The 22361-nt window shown below is 37.4% G+C and overlaps 1 protein-coding gene across 23 annotated transcripts in view; it reads right to left on the reverse strand.

Annotated features, from left to right (window-relative positions):
* Positions 1 to 22361, reverse strand: part of RUFY3 (RUN and FYVE domain containing 3) — an 80906-nt gene that overhangs the window by 17207 nt on the left and 41338 nt on the right. For all 23 annotated transcript variants that reach the window (XR_011502209.1, XR_011502208.1, XM_070505699.1 and 20 more), the window contains 9 exons: positions 15295 to 15468; positions 14352 to 14469; positions 13114 to 13215; positions 9160 to 9283; positions 7432 to 7493; positions 6173 to 6238; positions 4855 to 4924; positions 1731 to 1823; positions 359 to 442 (listed from right to left, as the gene is read on the reverse strand). Coding sequence is in view for 21 of the 23 variants with exons in the window: in XM_070505699.1 (XP_070361800.1) it covers positions 359 to 442; positions 1731 to 1823; positions 4855 to 4924; positions 6173 to 6238; positions 7432 to 7493; positions 9160 to 9283; positions 13114 to 13215; positions 14352 to 14469; positions 15295 to 15468 (893 nt within the window). In the remaining 2 variants the exon portion in view is untranslated. The remainder of the gene's footprint in view (positions 1 to 358; positions 443 to 1730; positions 1824 to 4854; positions 4925 to 6172; positions 6239 to 7431; positions 7494 to 9159; positions 9284 to 13113; positions 13216 to 14351; positions 14470 to 15294; positions 15469 to 22361) is intronic.

The following is a 22361-nucleotide window of genomic DNA, read 5'->3' on the forward strand; positions in this document are numbered from 1 at the left end:
CTGCCCTAAGGAGACAAATCAGAATCTTTGCAGGGGTGAGGACGGAGGTAGGAGGGGAGGGGGACCACATAGTTTTAAAAAGTAGGTTCCATATCCCTAACGTTTCTGCAATACAAACTATAATAGTAAAACAATTAGGATTGGCAAAATATTGGCTGCTGAGAAGACTCAGAAAATAGATTGAGAAAGCATTATAGGGAATATGGGTTAAAAAAAGTGAGAAACAGTTTTACAGGTTCCATAAAAATTTGTTAGAACACTACTGATATTCCTGATCTTGGTCTGTAACATAAAACCCCCAAGTAGGCCGTTATGTTTTAACATATTCCTGAACTTTTAGAATGTAAGTGAAGTTTACCAGTCGTAATTGTGTCTCCTCCTTTAAATGCTTTCTTGCTTCACTTAGTGCTTGCCCTTCTGAAGTTCTGTCTTGCTTAGGACCCTTGAAGATAAATAAAATAGTGCACATTTAAGAATTTAAGGAATCTATACAGTTAGCTGACACTAGCATTGCTACTTAGAAAGAAAAAATGGTCATACCTAAGCGGGTATAACAATGAATGAAGACAACGAAGAAATGGAAGAGGTTTAATAAATAAAAAATTCTTAAGCTGAATTGGGGATTTTTTGCAATTTTGTTTAAAGTTCTAAGAGCGTTTACCAAACCAAGTGGTAGAAGTCTTAAAAATCAGCCTCTAAAAACAAAATAGCATCCACTGTAAACTATGAATTGAGTCAAAGGTTCACATGGTTAATATATTCCTTCTCCAGAGATCTCACAGCTGGTGTCTCCAGCCATCCAGAGAGAGCACAGCTAAAAATAAGCACATCATCAGAAAACTCTTCTGAGCAGTCACCGTTTTCACAAAGTCCATGCATTAAAGTCAAGTATGTTACTCATAGAAAACTACTTTAGTCCCCATTCAGAGCCTAGTTACTTACTCTTTAGGAACAATTTTAATAACTGTGCAAATCTGGATTCCTAGGTCACAGTAGGTTAAAGCCATCAGAATAAAAGGGAGGAGACCTTTCTAGAGATGGCAACACTAACAGCAGTCAGAAGTAATGCCAGTGAAATCATAAAAGGCAGAAAAAAAACCACCCACAGCAATCTGGGAATACTTAAGTATAGGTGCTAGAAACTATCAATTTCAACAGCCCCTAAAGTGGCACCATTATAATTTAGTACAGAATTGCCAATGTTGATAATTATGATCTTCAGTCATCATAAAAGGCTAAATGTGTTAAATTATATCCTCTACTTAAGAAGGCTTAGAATTGTGAGATACATTAAAGGTTTACAAAATATCTGTTCACACATATATAAAAGTTTGGTACTTTCAGGGCTAAATTATCTAGAAAATTCATTTATATGGTAACTCTTTCCCAGTGCTATCAGATAAACACTTCTTATACAACAATAACGTGGTCTAAAAATAATGGTATATTTAATATAACAAATATAAAACTTACAGTACAAATCATTAGTATACAAAAACAAGAAACTGAATTAGACTGTTTCTTGAAATCTCTAAACCAAGGATGCCAAGGAACATCTGTAGAAGCAGCATCACCCCCCATAACCTTCATCATTCACTCAGTTTTGCATGGAGTGTTAGTAAAAACAGAGTGCTTGATAAACGCAAATGCTTGCTGTTTCCAGAGCCTCCCCCCGCCCCAACACACTGACATGCTGTCTAGGAATATTTAGTAAGTCCAGTAAGATTAACCTTCCGATTGGATTCCAATATGTAGGAGCTTTCCTCTTTAACTCGTTCCATTTCTTCTTGCAAAGTAATAATCCTGTTGTTTGCAACTGCAAGCTGTTGATAAAATTTAAAAAGATAATCTTATATCTTTCTTCCATTAACACAGGATAAGATAATTCATGATCTGCTAGGACATGATTTTCAGGCTTAGATATTCTCAGAAAGAAGGCAAGCTAACTAGAACTCCATAAAAATGGTCTTATAGGGAACTTATGAGAAATACTTTTAAAGCAGGTTAGACAAAAATAAAAAATATCTCCTATTGCTGCTTTTTGTGTAAACTTTTTTCACTTCTAAAACGTTAACTTAAGATCGTTTACTTCAAGGGTGTCCTCATGGATAACTTGTAGTTATATTTAGTTGCAATACCTATTTCCAAAATGTTCAAGAGGTCACCTCATGCCTTGGGACCCATCTCACGAACTCTCTATAAGACCCTTCACAGATGATTTTTAAGAGTCAAGAAGTGACTCCAAAGTTCTCTCTCTAAAAAGGACGCCACTAAGCATTGAAGAGATTTTTCATTTGAGGGCCTAAAAAGAGAAGGGAATGTTATTAGCAGTATACTGCTAAGGGGAAACATTTATATCTCCATTCCATGGAAAGTGGAAACACTTTTCCTTTTCGGCACCTACTGAACTCAACTCCCCACAGAGAATGTGACGGTGTCTGAACGATGCTGGAAAAGGAAAGGAGCGGGCTCCTCTGCCCGGGCTGGTCTCCTACTGTCTCCTCACTAGCAGCGGGTGCGGGTCCTGGTTGGCTCCTGTTCTCATGTGTGAGCAGAGGAGCGAGGGCTCGGCATGCTTTCTAGAGGCAGGTCTGCTCCCGGGGCCTAATAATGTGTAAAGACGTCACTCCGGGTAAGTGGGGGTGCTCTCGAGATCCAAGTGCACCCTCAGATAGCTTCTTCCAAGATCCCAGCGTCAGAGAAAGTCCTAGGAAATGACGGCTGAGATCCACGTGGGCTTTCTAATTCAGCTTCACCAATGACAACGAGGATATTTATAGATCTTCATCTGCTTAATTCTTCTCATTATGTCATAGGGGTTCAGAACTCAGGAGGGGAAAAGAGGTCTATTATTTTTCTTACTGGCCCTCTCAAATCCAAAATATATGGAAAAGAGAAAAGACAGACCTGATTAGCTTTATCTGTTTTTTATAAAGCCTGTACCCAGAGCTTACTCTAAAAGTTCAAAGTCTCTCGAAAATAAATGTTATTGGTGAAATAAATAAGTAAATGAATGAATAAGTTAATATTGTTAGTAAAATGAACCTCGGTCGGGAGGACAAGTCTTGTGACTAAGGGAATAAAATCAACGACTGCGTCTACTGAGTGCTTATGATCCGTCAGGCATAGGTCTAGGCCCGTATGTATTACATCATTTAATTCACACAAAAACTTATTATTATTCTTATCATCCCCATTTTACAGATAAGTAAATCAAGGAATAGAGGCTTAAGTTATTGGCCCAGGAGTAGAAAGCTGGCAGGCGCCGGAGCAGGGACACAAACCCAGTTCACTCAGAGACCATGCTTAACTGCTCTGCCACATCGTCTCAATACAGTAGCAGCAGAACCCCAGGAAAAAACCTCTATGTAGAATATTTCAAAAGCCTTGAAATTCTAAAGATCATATCTGTAAATTAAAGTTTGAATACAATTTAAGAATCTGCATCCAAAAATGAAGCCCACAGAGCCGGGTAATAAGGAAGATCTTTTAAAGTTAAAACAATGAAAATGTTCATTCTGAAGAAAAACTGATTAAACAGCATCTTCCTGACTAGTGCTTTAACTTGGTTTCATTTAAACCAAATTTATCCCACTGTATGTAGCAGGATAGCCAGCCCTGGTGGACTAGGGGTTAAGATTCAGCACTCTCACCACCACCGCCCAGGGTTCATATCCTGATCAGGGAACCACACCACCAGTCTGTCAATGATCACACTGTGGCGGCTGTGTGTTGCTATGATGCTGAAAGCTACACCACCGGGATTTCAAATACCAGCAGGTCACCCATGGTGGACAGAGTTTCAGTGGAGCTTCCAGACGAAGACAGACTAGGAAGAAGGACTGGCACCCATTTCCGAAACAATGGCCATGAAAACCCTACGAAAAGCAGCAGAGCACTGTCTGATAGAGCGCCAGAACATGAGAGGTCGGTGCAAAAAAGACCAGGCTGGGTTCCACTCTGATGTACACAGGGTCCCTAGGAGTCGGAAATGGCACTAACAACAAATGTGACAGGAGGGTTATAATTAGAAATAGAGAGGATAAGCAAAGTCTTTGCCACCTAGAAAATTTATTTAAGAATTTTCATAGAAACATCTAATGCTATTGAAAAAAAAAACTTGCAGCTTAGCCTTTGGCAAGTTAGAAAAAAAATATCTCTACTAATCAGAAGAAAAACCTAAGGTTAATTTTTATTCTTATTTTAAGGACTTTTCTAGGAGTTTTCCCATATATATTCTCATCTGATCTTCAGAGTAACTCTGAAGCTGAAAGGGGAAGTATAAACACCCTCATCTGCCAGCCAGGGAACTGGCCTCTTGGAGGTCAAGTGACTTACTTGCTCAGGAGCACATGACATGTAAGCAGGGATTACTGGTCTTCTGATCAGCGCTCCTTATGTTCTCTACCTCACCCCCTCCAAAAGGAGAAAGCAAGACCCGTGATGGCGGGGAGCTTGCCAATCTGGCATTCATAAATCAATGCCTCGCACGTATAAATCTTTGTCTAGCTCTAGCACATAAGGAGTACCCAAAATGTCTGCTGAATGAATAAATGATGAATATCCTGCTATATGCTAAACATTAATTCTAGGCTAACTCAGACAAAACATTCACACAAAAGAAAGCAAGATATTTAACAGCCCAGCTTCTATGCCTACACAATCCAACTGTATAACTGAGATCCCTGAAATAAGCCAGCTGGCCATTCTCAGTCAGAACAAGGAATTACATCCCATAGTAGATATTATTGGAAAAGTCAAGTCTGTTATTTCCAAAGCTCCACAGAAATTATTGGTCCCACTAATGCACATTATTAAATTCTTCGTCAATCAAATAATTTCTAAAACATTTACCTCCTCTGTCAGCTTCGTGTTGGATTTTTCTAACGCATCCACTTTTGCCTGAAGGTTGTTTACAGTAGCACTATCAAGAGAAGAAAGACATAAACGGTTTCTTTTGGAAAACGAACAATATCCTGTGCTCTCCATTTAAACACTCATCACATGTATCACTCCTGGTCTAATGTCCACAATTCAAGATAGACTTGCAGGCTCTAAGAAGCTTACAAGGGGCTGCGTGTCTTCCTGGTTACATCCTTGGCACCGAAGTTCGTATTTCATAAGCATTTGTTGAATGAAATAAAAGGGCTGATGCGCTACACAGTCAACTTGAAGGTTTACTTTTATATAATAAGCTACATGAGTTAATGCTTGCCGTACAGCAAGCACTCTTCTAAATTATTTTACTTGTATTATTTCATTTACTGCTTTCAATAACTCTATGCATCAGGTATCCCCAATGATAGATAAAGAAACTGAGGCATGAAGAGAGTGAATAATAGTCATGTTTATATTTCATCATCAACTGTAACCATACCTTTGCTTGACTAACATCTCCATGGTAGTCATTATTAGTTCTTGGTCTCCAAAGAAAATGTACTTAAATTGTTCTTGAATTTTCTAGCTGGAACCAAGACTACTCAAAATTGATATTGATACTGATATAATCATATTATAGGTCTTAAATTAAAATGATAATCTTTAAAAGAGAACTATAAACAAGATAATAATTAATGGATATATTAATTCTTCTGAATTATTCAACAGTCTTTAGCATAACAAGAACATCAACGTACTTGAGAATACCAATAGAATTTGGATAGCTCTCCTCGGGAAAGAGGAGATTGTTTCCTGTCCTGGACAGTTCTGAAAAATACTCAGTGAGTACTTGGTAAATTAACGGTAGTGATGATGACGAGAGGGTAAATTAATGCTATCAATTCAATGTATAAATGAGAAATGCAAGTGACCAACAAGACATAACTAATCTAAAGATGCTAAGGCAATAAGTAGCTTACTTAAGATTAGTCTTGAAATACGTGGCTGGATCTACTGAACCAAGAGGGCTGCCAATTTCAACTGTTATATGTCACATATTTAAGAATTCTTAACTTATTTAATCACTGCAGTTATAATTAAATACTAATTGTATACTGCCTTTCATTAAAGGTCACCAAAACAGTTAAATGTCATTTATCCAGGGCCTAGCTCCTGCATTCTATGTATATTTGTTGAATATGATCTGAATTCATCCCCACTGCTCATCAGTTTACCCTTCCCTTCCCCCACAACAAAACCCCCAGGAAAGGAATAGTATTTATTCATTCTTTACTTCAGATGTCTGTTGAGTTCTTCTACATAGTTCTTCTGGTCCAGAATTGCAGTAATCTGGCCATCTCTGGGGGGAAAAAAAGAGAAAATAGAAATAAAATAACATTAAAAACACCAAGATTCCTCCCCTAATCTTTTCATAAAACATAAAAAGGAAATTGTGGCACAGATACACTGAACACGAAGACAGACCTGATTTATAATTCCCTTGACATATCAACAAGAAAGTCTTGGAGGTTTAAAAATGAAAAAAAAAAACCCCCCCAAAATTTTAATAAAGCCTTTGTTACAGCTTACACACTTAAAAAACTCTGGTTTATAGGTATAATACTACAATCTATCGGAGGCATTTAAAGAATAAAATTTTCTTCTTGCAAGGATAGGTTTTTTAGCTTCACCAGTATTATTTATAATAATTTTCCATTTGTCATAGGAATTGAATTAAGCTTACTGCCGTGTAATAACAGTCATTCTCTAAGGCTATATATTTGCCCTTAAATGCTATTTATATCTCAAAGTGAATGGTATAAAAGGCTTTCATACAGATCAAGTGCTTATTATCACATGAGAAAATAAAGTGTGGGAAGAGGAGATTCACTTCTGGAACCAACTTATTCATAACAGGCAAAAGTCAGACTTCTCAAATGAAAGACAATCAAGGCCACAGGCCTCGACAACTACTTAAAGAACAAGCGATACAATCTTTGCTCAACTTCAGACTAATTGTGCTTTCAACTGCTAAATTTACCAAAGGCACAATGTGTGCTTCTGATCTCTAATTTCTAAGTACCAAATGAATATTTTAAAATGCTCTTATTTTGGAATACTTTTAGATTTACAAGAGTTGTAAAAGTAGTGCAGAGTTCTCATGAACTCTCCCGCAGGTCTGCCTCAGGTTCACATTTTACGGGACCCCATGATGCAGACTCAATAGTTCCAATTTTAAGCCAAGTGAGAATGCAATCCTTCTGGTCAGGAAGACCAGGTTTTCAAACACTACCTTAAGACATGGAGCATTGGATTCCTTTTTAAAAATTTTTTATTTTGTTTGCCCCTGAACCACAAAGCAGGAAAATCACAGTTAACTAAAACCCCTTTTAGGGTTGAGCAGGCACAATAGTCAGATATTTTTGGCAAGACTCTATTAAAGCTGTATCACCAGGAGTTCTTTCAGCAAGTTTGTTAAGGCAGTATTGTGTAAACTTCAAATACTACTGAAGAACATTAAAGAAAAAGAAACCTAATTTTCTTTATACATACCCTTCACTACCTTTACTGCTGTTCCCATCCTTGAGATACATTGAAAAATCTATAACTCCAACCTACAGAGAGAATTTTCAGAATTTAATATAAAATTAGACACTTTTTTCAAGACATAACACAATGTCTCTTTTTAGGCACTCAAAATGATAATGTAGTCATGACAATTATGAGAAATTTTTGATGAAAACTTACTGTTTTACTTGTAGTATAACCAAGAATTGACAAGGGTTGTAAGTAAATAAAGAATCAAGACTGCCAAGAAGACTAGTAGACCAGAGCAAGACTAAGAAAACCATGGGGCCAGCCTGGTAGCATAGTGGTTAAGTTTGTATGCTCCACTTTGGTGGCCTGGAGTTTGTGGGTTTGGATCCCAGGTGTGGACCTACATACCACTCATCAAGCCATGATATGGTGGTGTCTCACGCACAAAACAGAGGAAGAATGGCACTGATGTGAGCTCAGTGACAATCTTCCTCAAGCAAAAAGAGGAAGATTGGCAACAGATGTTAGCTCAGGGCCAATCTTCCTCACACACACACACAAAAAGACTAAAAAAGTCAAGAGAATACTTATTATAAATTTAAGGTATAAAGTTTTTCTTTTTGGCTTATTTCAAGTGTTCCGCTATTCCTATTTGCTTTTAGGAAAAACTTTAAAAAAATCGTAATTAGAAAAATAATGCCCATTCCCTTACAGAAGTTTCAGAAAATACAGATAAACAAAAGGAAGTAACATAAAACACCCATAATCCCAACCACCCAAAGATGAGCAGTGTGACACTTTGGTATCTGTTCTTCCAAACTTTCCTGGATGCCTATGTCTGAAGTTTTCAAGACTGCTATTTTATTTTCAGCTTATTTCTTTTTTATAATTCATATCAAAATATCATAGTTCCTTTTCCATTTTCTCAGAGTAAAACATAATAGGAATTTGTCGTAGTATCTCATACAGAAGGGGTGAGAAACAGTCATGGTGAAAGGAGCAGCTTTATTTATTGGGCAATTTATATGTGCCAGGCCCTGTTCGAAGTGCATTACATGTAGTAAATCCTGTATTCTTCAGAATAAACCTATGAAATAGATACAGACACTCTTTTTTTATCCCTGTACTACAGATAAGGAATTTGAATCATCAAGAAACTAAATAATTACAAAATATATTCAGTTAGAAAATGAAGAAACCAGAATATGAACCTAAACAGTGCGGCTTCAGAGCCATCACTCTTAACCAGCATGTCACACTGGCTTTTAGTATTTAGCATGTGTATAAATCTTAGCCTGGGCAAAATATATACATATTTTTGTGTGTGTGAGGAAGATTGTCGTTGAGCTAACATCTGTGCCAATCTTCCTCTATTTTACATGGGATGCCACCACAGCATGGCTTGACACGTGGTGTTAGGTCCGCACCCAGGATCCAAACATGTGAACTTTGGGCTGCCGAAGCAGGACGTGCGAACTTAACTACTGCGCCACTGGGATGGCCCCTGTGCAAAATACTTTTAACAGGGATCACAGGAAAGACAAGAATTTGAAAAACATTCATAATGCATAAATGAGCCAAGTTGGAAGGAAAAACAAATTTTTTATATTCACATCAAAATTAAAGAAAATCCTATTTATGACACAGAATTTCCCCTAATTTGGTTGGTATAATCTGGTCAATCCAAATCCTGAGATAACAACTCAGAGGGACACACTTGGTAACTAAGTATCCTTCTCATACCTGAGAGTCCAAATCTTCTCCTTTCATACAGAAATTGGCATCAATGACATTCAGACCCACCAAGAGACCAGCAATTATGGCTCCTTCTTCTTCCATCATGAGGGCATTGGGTTCATAGAATTCGCTGTAAGAGAAATCCATAGAATGCTCTATTGTGATAAAACCTCAACAATCCAATGACGTAATCATGAGACAAGGAGAAAAAATGCTTGCCTCATGGTTGAATATGGTCGTCTATGATAATGGCAAAAAAGTAAAAAAAGGGGATGGCTTGGATACCTACTTTATTTTAGATAAGAGGTGCAGGAATAGACTCTAGATAATAGACAGTCCAGCTGAAAGAAAAGTGGTCAGAATGGTATCTTCATCGAAGTCAATATTCATGCTTTTCCTACATATTTGTATTTGTGATGCACCATGGGATAATTTTTCAATCTTTTATGCATCTTAAAAAAATTGTTTGTTTTGTTTTTAAAAATCCTTTTTCTGATTTGCTTTTATTTTTAATTCTATTTAAGTACCATACTCCTTTAATGTAACATTTAAAAAATGTGATCTGTTGAATTACATATATTTTTGACTAGTTAGCAAAAGTTGCCTAACAAGTAACATGGATAATAGGTTAAGGATGATTTAAAATGTTTAAGGGATCATTATGTTTTATTGTTTAATGAAGTCAGTTTTCATTACAGAATTAAAAAAAAAGCCACACAAGAAACCCTATTAATTCTACCCACCACTGACCTAAGACCTTGATATATAACTTTTTAGATCATTTATGGAGACACATATATTTTTGAGGAATACTAAAAAGGTGTTATACTATTAACATTATCTTGAATTTCTTTTTTGCGGTTTTCTATTTCAACAGGTAATTTTCTGCAGCGTCATTTATACTGTTTTTAAGACATCCTCGTATGGATATAGTAGGAAACTATTTTGGTCAAAACTTCCTTTTCTTTAGCCAACCCCTCTCTGATGAACAGTTAGGCTGTTTTTAGCTTTTTACCATGACAAATTCCACAGGCCAGGCCTAACAGGCTGAAAATGACTTAGAAATAAAAAAGCAAAAGAGAAATACAGTACTTGAATAATTCTGAATGGATAAAATTTCTAGAAGACCCACACATGATTAAATACTGCTTCATGATGCATCCAAATTATCAATACACAAAAACTCACTGACTTGAAATATTTTTCAATCAATCTGACATGACTGAAACATGTTTTCAACAAAGTCACTTGGGACTGTTCATGGTCAACCTCAATCATTGGAAACAATCAATACGATTCACTGATAAGAGTTTCTTCTTTCTTTTTGATTATAAAAAATATTAAAAAATGCTAAGTCAGTTCAAAAACAGCCCACGGATAACCCGCAAATGCACCATCTCTCTCAATAGCTGCCCACACGCTATTTTTGTTCTTTGATAGCCTGTGAATGAAACTGAGTAGAACTGGAAGGCATAAGGGTCTTTAACAGTTTATTCTCTCAAAAGCCACACAGTTCACACTTTTTTTGTGTCTGGCTTCCTTCATGCAGTATTTCATTTGTCAGATTCGTGTGTATTTTCGTATGCAATGGTAGTTCATTCGCTTTCACTGCTGGACAGTATTCTAAGGTAGGAGTATACCACAATGTATCCATCCTATTTATGGCTGCAGCTGTGCAGGCTGCAGTGCTTCTCTGAACACTACTGCACATGGTTTCTGGTACATAAACAAATGCATTTCCGTTAGACAGACAGGCGTGAAACTGCTGAATGAAAGCGCGTGAAGCTCTGAATAAGGAAGTATTCTGTCTCGTTCATGAGACTGAACCCATTTACCCTGGTGCTCTGCTGGACAATGAGCTAATTCTTCAGACCCCAATTCGAATCAGGCAACTTTGATCAAAGACACTCCCCTGCAGCCGCCTACAGCTTGAACAGTGGACGCCATACCACTTCAAGTCTTGACCGTTGGAAAGCTGAGTCCTCCCTTTTTGAAATAAATAAGCTCCCCGGAACGGTTCCTATTTCCCTTTCTCCTGATTTGTATAATTTTCTTAGGCAAGAAAACAGCAATCAATGGCATACATAGCTGAAGCAACATTAAAACAATGCTTCATATTAGGATCTGCAGTGCTATTTCTTGTATAAACTAGGTTCTTGCAAAATCCAGCCAGGTCTTTAAATTCTGTTACTTCTTCTCATAGTATTTCTCAGAGGCAATCTGCTACATTCAAGTTTCTTTTGGGAAATATTAATGATCTCTAAGTATATATACAAAAGTACACAAATCACACAAGACAGGTAGATGCATTTTCATGAAGAGAACACACGCATGTAACCAGCACCCCAATTAAGAAACAGTGTATTACCAGAACCTGGGAAGCCACCTTGTGCTCCCTTCTACTCCCTGTTTACTACCCTGCCCCGCCAACAGGAGCCTTTTTCCTGACTTCTATCATGAAACATTAGTTTTGTATATTTCTGAACTTTATATACAAGGAACAGTACACAACGTATTTTTTGTGTCTTGTTTCTTTTGCCCAAAATTACACTTGGGAGCTTCATCCATGTTGCCGTGTCTAGTTGCTATATGGGATTTCATTGTAGGAATATACCACAATTTACTCAGCCATTCTACTGTGAATAGACACTTGGGGTCTATTACAAACATTTGAGGGTATTACAAACACTATAATAGCACGAACATTCTCGTTCACATCTTTTGTGGAACTTAACTATGCATTTTTATTGGATATAAAACTAGAAGTAGAATCATTGTGTCATAAGGTATGCTTATGATCAGCTTTTACAGATAATGATAAACATCATTTCCTACGTTTCTGTACCAGTTAACTTTCCCATCAGCAGAACATTAAAGTTGTTTCACATCCTTGCCAACACTAGGTATTATCTGTCTTTTTCATTTCAGCCATTTTGGTGGGTGTACAATAGTATCATATTGTTGTTTAATTTACATTTACAGGATGGCTAGTGAAGTTAGGTATCTTTTTATATTTATTAGTCATTTCAATTTTCTCTTTTGTGAAATGCCTCTTCCAGTCCTTTACCTATTTTTAAATTTGCTTGTCTGCCTTCTTCTCATTGGATTGAAGGAGTTCTCTATATACACTGAATATGCATCATTTGTTGAATATATGTCTTATGTATTACAAATCTCTCCTATCGGTTGACTCTACTCTTGACTCTATCGGTTGCCTTTTACTCTTAATTGTATGAGTACCTTTTTTTTTTTCTGCTGAGGAGGATTCACCCTGAGCTAACATCTGTGCCAACCTTCCTCTATTTTGTATGTGTGTCGCTACCAGAGCATGACCATCACCAAGTGGTGTAGGTCCGTGCTTGGGAACCAAACCTGGGCTGCCGAAGAGGAGTGTGCCACACTTAACCACTAAGCCACAGGGCTGGCCCCTTAAGAGTGTCTTTTGATGAACAAAGTTCTTCATTTTAAGGTAGACTAATTTATCCATTTTTTTCTTTAAGGGTGGAACTTTATGAATGCTGTTTCAGAAATTTTTGTCTACCTTATGTTTTCTTCTAGAAGTTTTATTGTTTTGTCTTTCCCATTTATATCTATGATCCATCTGGAAATTTCCTGTGTGTGCTGTATTTGAATTTAATGTTACAAGTCAACTTCCTGTCTCACTGAGCCTGGGTTCATGCTAAAGTGTTAAAAGCCTTTCCTGTTTTGGGGAGGTGTTAAGCTTTGGCCTGCCCTGCAAAAGACTATATATGTTACAGTGACAGAATGAACACATGTAATATAAAAACATCCATTCTTGAGCATGTGTGAGGTGTGGGAGAAGGTATTAGTTGAACTATGGGAAACTGTCATGAATCAACTGTTACTGATCTACAAAAACGGTACATTTATGAGATTCGACTTCATATGATGTAGAACATAGCAAGAAAAGAACAAGGCTCAACAAGAAGATGTTCATACCTGAGAAGTTCCTTCTTATTGATCAAAGCTTTCATGTATTCTGAAAGTTTCTTTTGCATTAATGCCAAACGAAGCCAGGCTCTTCCTCTGCCTACTGGTGTCCTACAAAAAGACAGAAACCAAACTACTAAAGGTAACAGAGATAGTGGCCACAGTGGGACAGATTCACTTATTCTTGCTAGTGGTCCCCCAGTGTAACAGGCATGCTGAGGTGCTCCTCACAACCTCTGCCATCACATTCCTATGCGAGGAAGTCTGTGTGGGTTAGTGGGATCTGGAGGGTGTGTGTGGGACAAATGCTCTTGTGAAGAATTAATTACTGAATGAGAAGACAATTTGAAGACAAGACCTCTGGGAGGCGCAAGTGAAAATGTTCCATCAGATTAGTAACCATAAACACTCATAAATTTAGTGTGGATCACATAAGTACCCAAATAAAAATAATGCAGACCCAGGCCACTTAGATCTCAATCTGATTAAAATTAAACCAATCTAATTTGGGGAGGTGATTACTACTCTTTTTGAAGTTCTAAGGCAGGTTCTAGGTGTCAGTTCCTGAAGTTCACTTGACAACTGTTTCAATTTTGGTTCTCAAACTCCACTGAACATATATATATATATATACATATATTATTTTTTTGGTGAGTAAAATTGGCCCTGAGCTAACGTTTTGCCAATCTTCTCAGCTCCCCTCGCCTTTTTTTTTGCTTGAGGAAGACTGTCCTTGAGCTAACATCTGTGCCAATCTTCCTGTATTTTGTACGTGGTATGCCATCACAGCATGGTTTGATGAGCAGTGTGTGGGTCTGCACTCGGTATCCAAACCTGCAAACCCCAGGCTGCCAAAACAGTATGCAAACTTAACCACTATGCCTCTGGGCCAGCCCTGACATTCCAGTTTTTTAAAGTCAAGTCCAGCATGCCATATCCCTTGATCTAAACTCTTGAGACTCACTAGCTGATTCCCACAAGTGCTTTAAAAAATAAGGAAACGTTTGGCATTTTAACATGAAGACAGCCTCTTTTAGATTAATAATAATTATCCTTCACAGGCACACTTCTCTTAATATTCTAAATTACCAGTTCTGTCATAACAGTGCCTATTCATAACAACATTATGCATTTTGGATTGTTATGAAATAAATTATTATGGTCATCATTGTGTTTAGACTCATTCTTCAAGGAGACAGTTAATAAGAATATTTTTCCCCACAAAGAGAATTCAACCTTGAACTTACTTTAGTCCTGGAAGATCTTTAACACTTGCTGTTATCTCTGCAGCTTCTGGAACAAGCTTTTCTACCAATTCTAGAGGGCCCCAGAAGGATTTATTTTGTCCAAGAAAAGTTTTCTTAGCTAAGGCAATAAAAAGAAATCGATATTTTAATGCTCTTTACAACATAAACACGCCCTCCACACACACACACACACACACACACACACACACACACACACACGCAAAACCCCTCCCATCTATTCAATACTCTTTCCAGGGAAGTAATCCTACATTATCAGACAGTTCTAAAATTATTCATGCTTTCAGAATAGGCAACATTTTGTGAAAATCAAAAATCCCCTACTTCCCAAGACTCAGTCCTTCCTCTTTCAGGAAGAATTTATGGACTAGCCCTATAATACAAGAAAATGTTTTAACAATATAGTACCTAAAGCTGCCTGGTATTAGTGAAGAAAACAGTCCAGTGGAAGAGAATATATAATCCAGAAACAGGCTATCAAATATTGGGGAGGGAGAAGGAAAAGATGCAAAAGTGAACAAGACCAGGTCCTGCCCTCAAGGCTCATGGTTAAGTATGAAGAGCACGGAAGCAAGAGTCAGGAGATCTGAGTCTTAGCACTTGCTCTGCCCTCACTCACCATGCGGGCTTGGGCAAGTCATGTCCCACTCTAGGGCTGTTTCCACCTGTCAAACAGAGCTGCCATATTGGACTAGCTTCTTGCCATGGCCCTTCCAGCTCTAACATTCAATGATCTACGTTTTTTAAGTCCTCTAAGTCCTTCACGTCAACCATAGCCCTGCGCCCACACAGGCTGCGTTCTAATAGATTAATGTTATTAATTCAGGCCTCTTATTCTTTGGCTCCACAAAGAATGCTCTTCTTCTTTGGCATGCATTGCTAGAAAGAGCCACATGCACATTTGCATTTTGAGGCCATGGCCTACCTTTCAAGCCATGTTTCAGGCAGTGCTCCATCACCACGAAGAACTGCTGAAGAGGTGCGTAGTCCGAGTCCAGAGTCCTCCCCAGATTCAGAGCTGATTCAATCAAGCCCTTGATACTCAGCTTAGCCATGTTCATCAGGTTCATGCGTTCGTTAGCCATGAGGTAATTAGGATCTGCAGCCAAAGGGGGAGAGGATGAAGCCTGGTTACTGGAAATAGTTCATTTTAAAATTTAGTATAATTTCACTGTCTTGACATTTGCACTGATGGTGCAACAGCAATGGCGGGTAAGACAGTTGGTGTCTTGGCAAAATCAAGGCAGTGACACCAAACTGTGCTATTAGTTGTTTTATTCTTCTCCACCATGTACTTGCTGTTAAAAAAGACGCCTGTTTCCCTTAGGTATATCCTTGATGAAACAGCAGAAATTATCAAAGTTTGAGACTTGAATACCTTGAATTTTGAGTCTTTTAATATCCTCACCACCGCCTCTGTCGCCATGCTAACTTGGGCACCTATCATAGCTCACTAGTATACATCCTCCACACTGCTTCACCCCTGCTCTGCTCCTACACAGTCTGCAAAGTGCTCTAAAAAAATTAAAGCAATGGAGGGGCTGGCCTGGCAGCATAGTGGTTAAGCTTGCATGTTCCCCTTTGGCGGCCCAGGGTTCATGGGTTTAGATCCCGGGTGCAGACCTACACACTGCTCATTAAGCCATGCTGTGGTGGCATCCCACATACAAAATGGAGGAAAACTGGCACAGATGTTAGCTCAGCAACAATCTTCCTCATGCAAAATGAGGAAGATTGGCAACAGACGTTAGCTCAGGGCCAATCATTCTCACCAAAATAAATAAATAAATAAATAAAGCAATGTAGAAACAAAGGATAAAGTACTTAAAAACAAACTATTCCAAATATATGATTTGCTATTAGTATTTATACCAATTAGCATTATTATTTAAACTAAGCATTATTAAACAAACTAAAAAAGTAACATTATTACTATAATGCCATAACAGAACTTAATGAATCCCAAATTTTTTGACAGCACAGAGTATGTGGCTCTCATCAACCAGAAAGATAAACTATTGAGGAAAGGGATTAAGTACCATGTTTCACCTGACAGAATTCAGAACAATCTAGGCACTCACTACTTTCATTTATTGGTGTGTACCTTGTGCTGAGGTACTGAGGGTTGCTTCTTTACAATTATGATCTCAATCCCTCCTTACAACATCTTATGAGACAGTTACAAATCGCACCAATTTACAAGGAAGGAAAATGAAGCTTAAGAGAGTAAAGCAGCCGGCCTCCGGGCAGCGCCAGTAATAGATGACAGAGCCGGAGTCTAGATCCTGATTCTCTGACTCCAAACCGCGTGCATTTGACCACTATAATCCACTTACAAATGAACCAATGACTTCATATAATGTTTACTGTTCCCTGCTTCTGATCATTTCACATGACTACCTTATTTAATTCTTGTGACTTTATCATTTAAGAACTGTCCCTTCTTTTAGGGTGGCAAAGCAGGCCCATAACAGTTAAGCAGTCCAAGGACCTGGATCTGACACAAAAGTTAATGCTTTTTCCACTGTGACATGTGCATGCTCCCAAACATCACATACGTCAAATTTCTATAAAAACTGAAAAAGGCTGAGAGGTCTATGAAATATTTTATTTTTCCTTAGGAAGACTAAAGTACTAATAAAACTACGCTTCCATAATCCAACAAGCCACAACACGAGATTATTTTATTCAAATTGTCCCAAGTAATTTTCTTCACACAATGTTTTCATTTCTATCTGCTTTGACAGTTAAATGAAGAGAATCGAATGGCCAAGTTCTAAGCTAATCTTCTCTGTTAAGGGCTTGTAGATTTATAGTTACAACGATACAAATCTTGGTTTGTTGTAGTGTTTTCTGAGGTAATATTTTTAGAGAATACTCCGTTATGAAAGTCAGAATTGGTGTATGTTGCTATTAATTCTTTCTCAGAGCACACCAGCAAATGTGTTAGGCTCTCTTTGTTCAGGGTAGGTCGTGTCAAAACTAGAATAAGCTCACAGGGGACGCTGAAATACACAAAATACTACCCCCTGAAAAACAACCTCGAGGAACAACTTTATTACCAGCATTTATGTGCGCTCTAGTGTTTCTAACCTCCCAATAACTACTGGGAGAAAGTACGAGGGCAGGGTTGTGTGGGGAGGCATGAAGGTTTGTGGGCAGCTACTGGATTCTCCATTTAACATCTCTCAATAAATGGTAAGAAAATGTGGTTGGATTGGACAACTGGCTGCCCATGAGGAACCATTCCCTCTACCTCAAGCCCTTAGACCATTAACTCAGGGAGCTAATAACAAAATTAAACAATGCTGCTAGTCAAAGTAAACAATCTGATTCCAACCTATTGGAATTAGTCACGTGGAGAGAGCTGGATTTGGAGTATGTACAAAACACCATGCTCTGAGATGTTTTCTGGAAGTGGTGATGGATTTATACTAGCTCTTCTATGATGCCTCATCTCTTTCTTCTTGTAATCAGTCGTAGAAATGTTCAAGACACTTGGTTGGGGTCTGGAGTGCACAGACTATAGGAAGATGAACTAGTGCCTAGTGAAATTAAATTCCTAATACCTTGGACTCCATTAGCATGCTGCTATAACCTATTTGAAATAACCTGCATCAAATACAAACAACCCGCCAATTCGTTAGAAAATATTACATTCAAGCTTGGCACTACTGACATTTTGGGCCAGATAATTCTTTTTTGTTGGGGGCTGTTCCGTGAATTAAGTTTAGCAGCAACCCATGCCTTTACCCACTAGATGTCAGTAGCACTCTCCAGTTACGACAGCCAAAAATGTCTCCAGTTATTGCCAAAGGTCCCTTGGGAGACAGTATCAGGCTTCCTCCCCATTGAGAACTACTACTCTAATCAAATAAAAGAAAGTGAAACAAAAATCAGGGTAATTTGACAATTAGACATAAGAGCTCCATAGAATTTACTGCTCATTATCAATTGTTTAATACAACAGTTAAATTATTTAATGCTTATTATCAACATTTATGTTGAATAACCAGCGTATATTCATTACAAATAATTTTAATTATGTTTCCTGGTTAGTACTAAATTAAACTACTGAAAATAATTAGTATTTAAAATTACTTCTTTTTCATTTTGTAATGTTGGCTACTAATAATGAATACTAAAATCACTAACCTGATTTGTCATACAATAAGAAATTCTCTATTTAATTTGCTACTTGTCTTGAATTGTACTCAAATATAAAATGATTTTTTGGAACGAATTTATGCTGCTAAAAAGGGGGCAATAACCAGACAGGTGCACGGAAGGACTCTTGAGGGGCAAGTAAAGTTCTGTTTTTTGATATGGGTGTTAGTTATGTGAAATTGTTGAGTGTGTGAAAATTCATTGAGCTGAATACTTATGATATGTGATCTTTTCTGTATATTTTACACTTTTAACTATAAAAAGTTTAAAAAAAGTTTTGCTACATTGTCTAAGGCCAGAAAATGATTTTTAAAAATGCATGACTTTCACAATGCTGTCAGTCATACTTTTTCTATGAGAAAAAAAACTTAAAATTTAAATTTTTCACAACACTAACATTTAACATTACTATTCCAAAACTGGACTTTTGTTCATTCATTCATTTTTTTCAATAAATATTCAACAGATACTGGGTGTAACATACTGTACTTAATGCTGAGAATCAAGAGATAAAAGACCTAGTCCTTGACATTGAGGTGCTTACTATTTATCCAACTTGGGTAATAGAGACGTCTGGAGAACAAAACTGGTAGCTTACAGGGAACACCTGGAATTTCAGGGTAAACATTATCATCTTTGACAAAGATCAGTTTCACTCCATGACAAATAAATTAAAATGTTTTTATATTAAACCAAATATACCTATTCTGTGGGCTCAATCGTAAATTTTATATATTTTTGAAGGCCAAGATACTAGACATGATATTAATGTTGGATTTCAGGCAGGCTGTAAGCCCATTACAATATTCTCTGCCATTGGATGTACTTCTGTGCAAAAGTTTGAGAAGCACTGCAAACAGACTGCAATAAGAATGCTGGCAAAGTATACACAGGATGCTACGGGACTGTGCACAGAAGAAAGCTACCTGACCCTTTATTTTTTTCCTTCCAATTTAAGGGGCAGGTATGCGCATATAAGTTTTCAGAGGATGAGGAGGTTTTTTTTAACTTATAAAATGTTTATTCACTATAGCATTTTAAGGAAATTAAGAAATATCTATTAACATGGCTATAACTTAATATTGTACTGAGGGTGACAAACCAATGCAATTAGAGATGATAAAGAAATTGGAGACATGTAAACTGCAAAAGAGTGGATCAAATATTACTGCTCTCACATGATCTGAATTTATACCCAGAAAAAATCAAGCAAAATAAACTAAAATTTGTACAAAAATATAATAATTCATAGAAGCAGCAGAGTACAAAATTAATATGTAAAAATCACTAGGTGCCACATATTTCAATAACAGAGGATGACTTTTGAGTTCAATCTTAAAGGACGAAAAGAAATTAGTCAGGCAAGGAAGGAGTAGGAGAAGGGCTGTGAAGGGAGCAGGATGGAAGGAAGAGCCTGGGTAAATGCACAGAAGTATGAAAGAACATGGCATACCAACAAAAACAAAACTGAAAAAACGCCAGAAGTTTATGGTGCATATGAGCTAGTGTTGTGAGATGAGATAAGGGAAATAGGTAAGGGAGAGATTGCTAAGGACCTTGTTTAAGGAGTATGGATTTTACCTTAAACTCAGTAAAGATCTTCATATGTGAGGTGTGATGGCACACATTTGAATTTTAGAGAAGCCCTTCTAGCAGCCTTTTGGAAGATGGATGGGAAAGGTGCCAGAACTCAAGGCCGAGGAGTGAGTGAGGGTTGAGGAGAGAAACAATAAGAAATATGAAGGGATGGAACTAGAGCAGTGGGTGCTTGCTGTGTGGAGAAGAGGGAGTTAGTTTGAGAGACGTTCTAGGGGTAGACTGTCAAGAATCAGGACTTGATGATCACTCAGATGTGAGAGTAGGAGAAAGAATGGAAAGTAACCTCCGCGTTTTTAGTTTTGGTGCATAGATGGATGGAGACGCAAATCATCTTGGTGGAGAACACAGCAGGAGCAGCGGACTAAAAAACCATGCAGAAATGACTATAGTTACAATAATAAACTGTATCGATTGGTTTTCAAATCCAATTTCTTTCAAGATCACGGGGATTTTCATTATATCTCTTCAAAACTGCTAATTTCCATATAAGGAAATTTTAATAAACTTTACAGAGTCAGTGGCTCACTTGGTTAAGAGTGACAACAAAAGTGAACCCAAAGTCCTATAACTAAGAGAGACGGTGAATCACACTGTTCTGTAAACCAGTCCTCCGACCAAGACCCATTTTCTCTCTTCAGAGTGCAATGACTAATGCTCACAAAGAGAAATCCTGAAATGTTTTATGAATAATTTTAGGGAAAGTAAGTTAAACTTAACATTATGTTAATGTTAAGTATGCTATATTGTACCCAATTCTTGGTAAAGCAGTAATAATTCATATGTAGCACAATAGTAGTTACTTTTCAGAATTTCCGGGTTGTTTGACGGATCAAAACTTTTATCTTATATGAGAAACAAAACAGTTGTCATACGGAGATTTTCCAATGATACCTAAGAGCACCGACGTGAGATTAAAAACGACGGAGTAATAGGAAGGTAAGAATAGAAAGGAAAGCCTACTCTATGTTCAGAATGACTGAAGACCAATAATTCCTAAATAAATCTATTTTGAACTTTTGCTATAATAGTTCACAGAGTACAAGATTGGGCATAGAATGAGTAGTCCTTGACAGTGAAAGAAATTACTGAAAGTACTAAAAAGATCTGTAATAAAACATCATTTAACTATTCTGATGGTACTCACTTGTCCAAGAGAATCATGAACTTTTACTCAATCCCCATTTAAAAATAACCAATAGAGCCTTAGAAATCCTAGATTATCTATATATCTATATCCTTATCTATCTATTCTCCTAATGCCATTTTAGATATCATATAAACTTCTACTCAAGAGCGAAAACAAAATTCCCTTAAGTAACTTTTCCTCTGGGTTGCAATCTCTTAAAGGAGTTACTCAAGAAAATTTAACCACAAATTTATATATTCTTATTGCCACCTTTTCTTGGTAATAGCATAATCAAAGATGCACTTTGCTAAAATTAAGCCTCAGCATCAGAAAGATTATATCCACCCACTACTCTTAATCTGTTTGATATTAATCAACTTTTTGTGCTAATTAACTTATTATATAATGCCAGGCACGGAATCTCACTTGTGTGGGGCCTCAATTTCCCCATCTGTAAAATGAAAGGGTTAAACTTGTTCAGTAATCCTTTTATCTGATGGCAATGACACACACACTTATCAATCATAATGACTCACTGCAGCACTAATTCTCAAGGGAGGGGCACATTAATTTCCGGAATGGGGAGAAACAACATGGTTTGGAAAACCCGACAAATGACTCTGATACCAAAAGAACTACTAGATCCATGCCACTCTACGTGTGGTCCTGGAACATCAACATTGGCATCACCTGGAAGCTTTTAGAAAGGGGAAACCTTAGGCTCCAATGGCACACCGAGTCAGGTTCTGCACTTTAACCAGACCCCAAGGCAATGTGTATGTGCATTAAAGTTTGAGAAGCACTGAGCTAGATGACCCTTCTAGCTCAAGCATATCATAATTCCATGATTTCATAGACAGCTTCCTCAAGGGCCACCAATAAATACATGTATCAGTAGAAAGCCCCAGGAAGAAAGAATAATAAAGATTAGAGTGAATGAAACTATTGAGAAAAATCAATGAAACCCAAACTTGGTTCAACAACATCAGCAAACATTTAGCTGGACTGACCAACAGGAAAAGAGAGAAGGCTCAAATTACTAAGATCAAGAAGGAACAGGAGACACTACTATTGACCTTACAGAAGCAAAAAGGATTATA

Source organism: Equus asinus, chromosome 3, assembly GCF_041296235.1.
Source record: "Equus asinus isolate D_3611 breed Donkey chromosome 3, EquAss-T2T_v2, whole genome shotgun sequence".
In the NCBI taxonomy this organism is placed as follows: domain Eukaryota; kingdom Metazoa; phylum Chordata; class Mammalia; order Perissodactyla; family Equidae; genus Equus; species Equus asinus.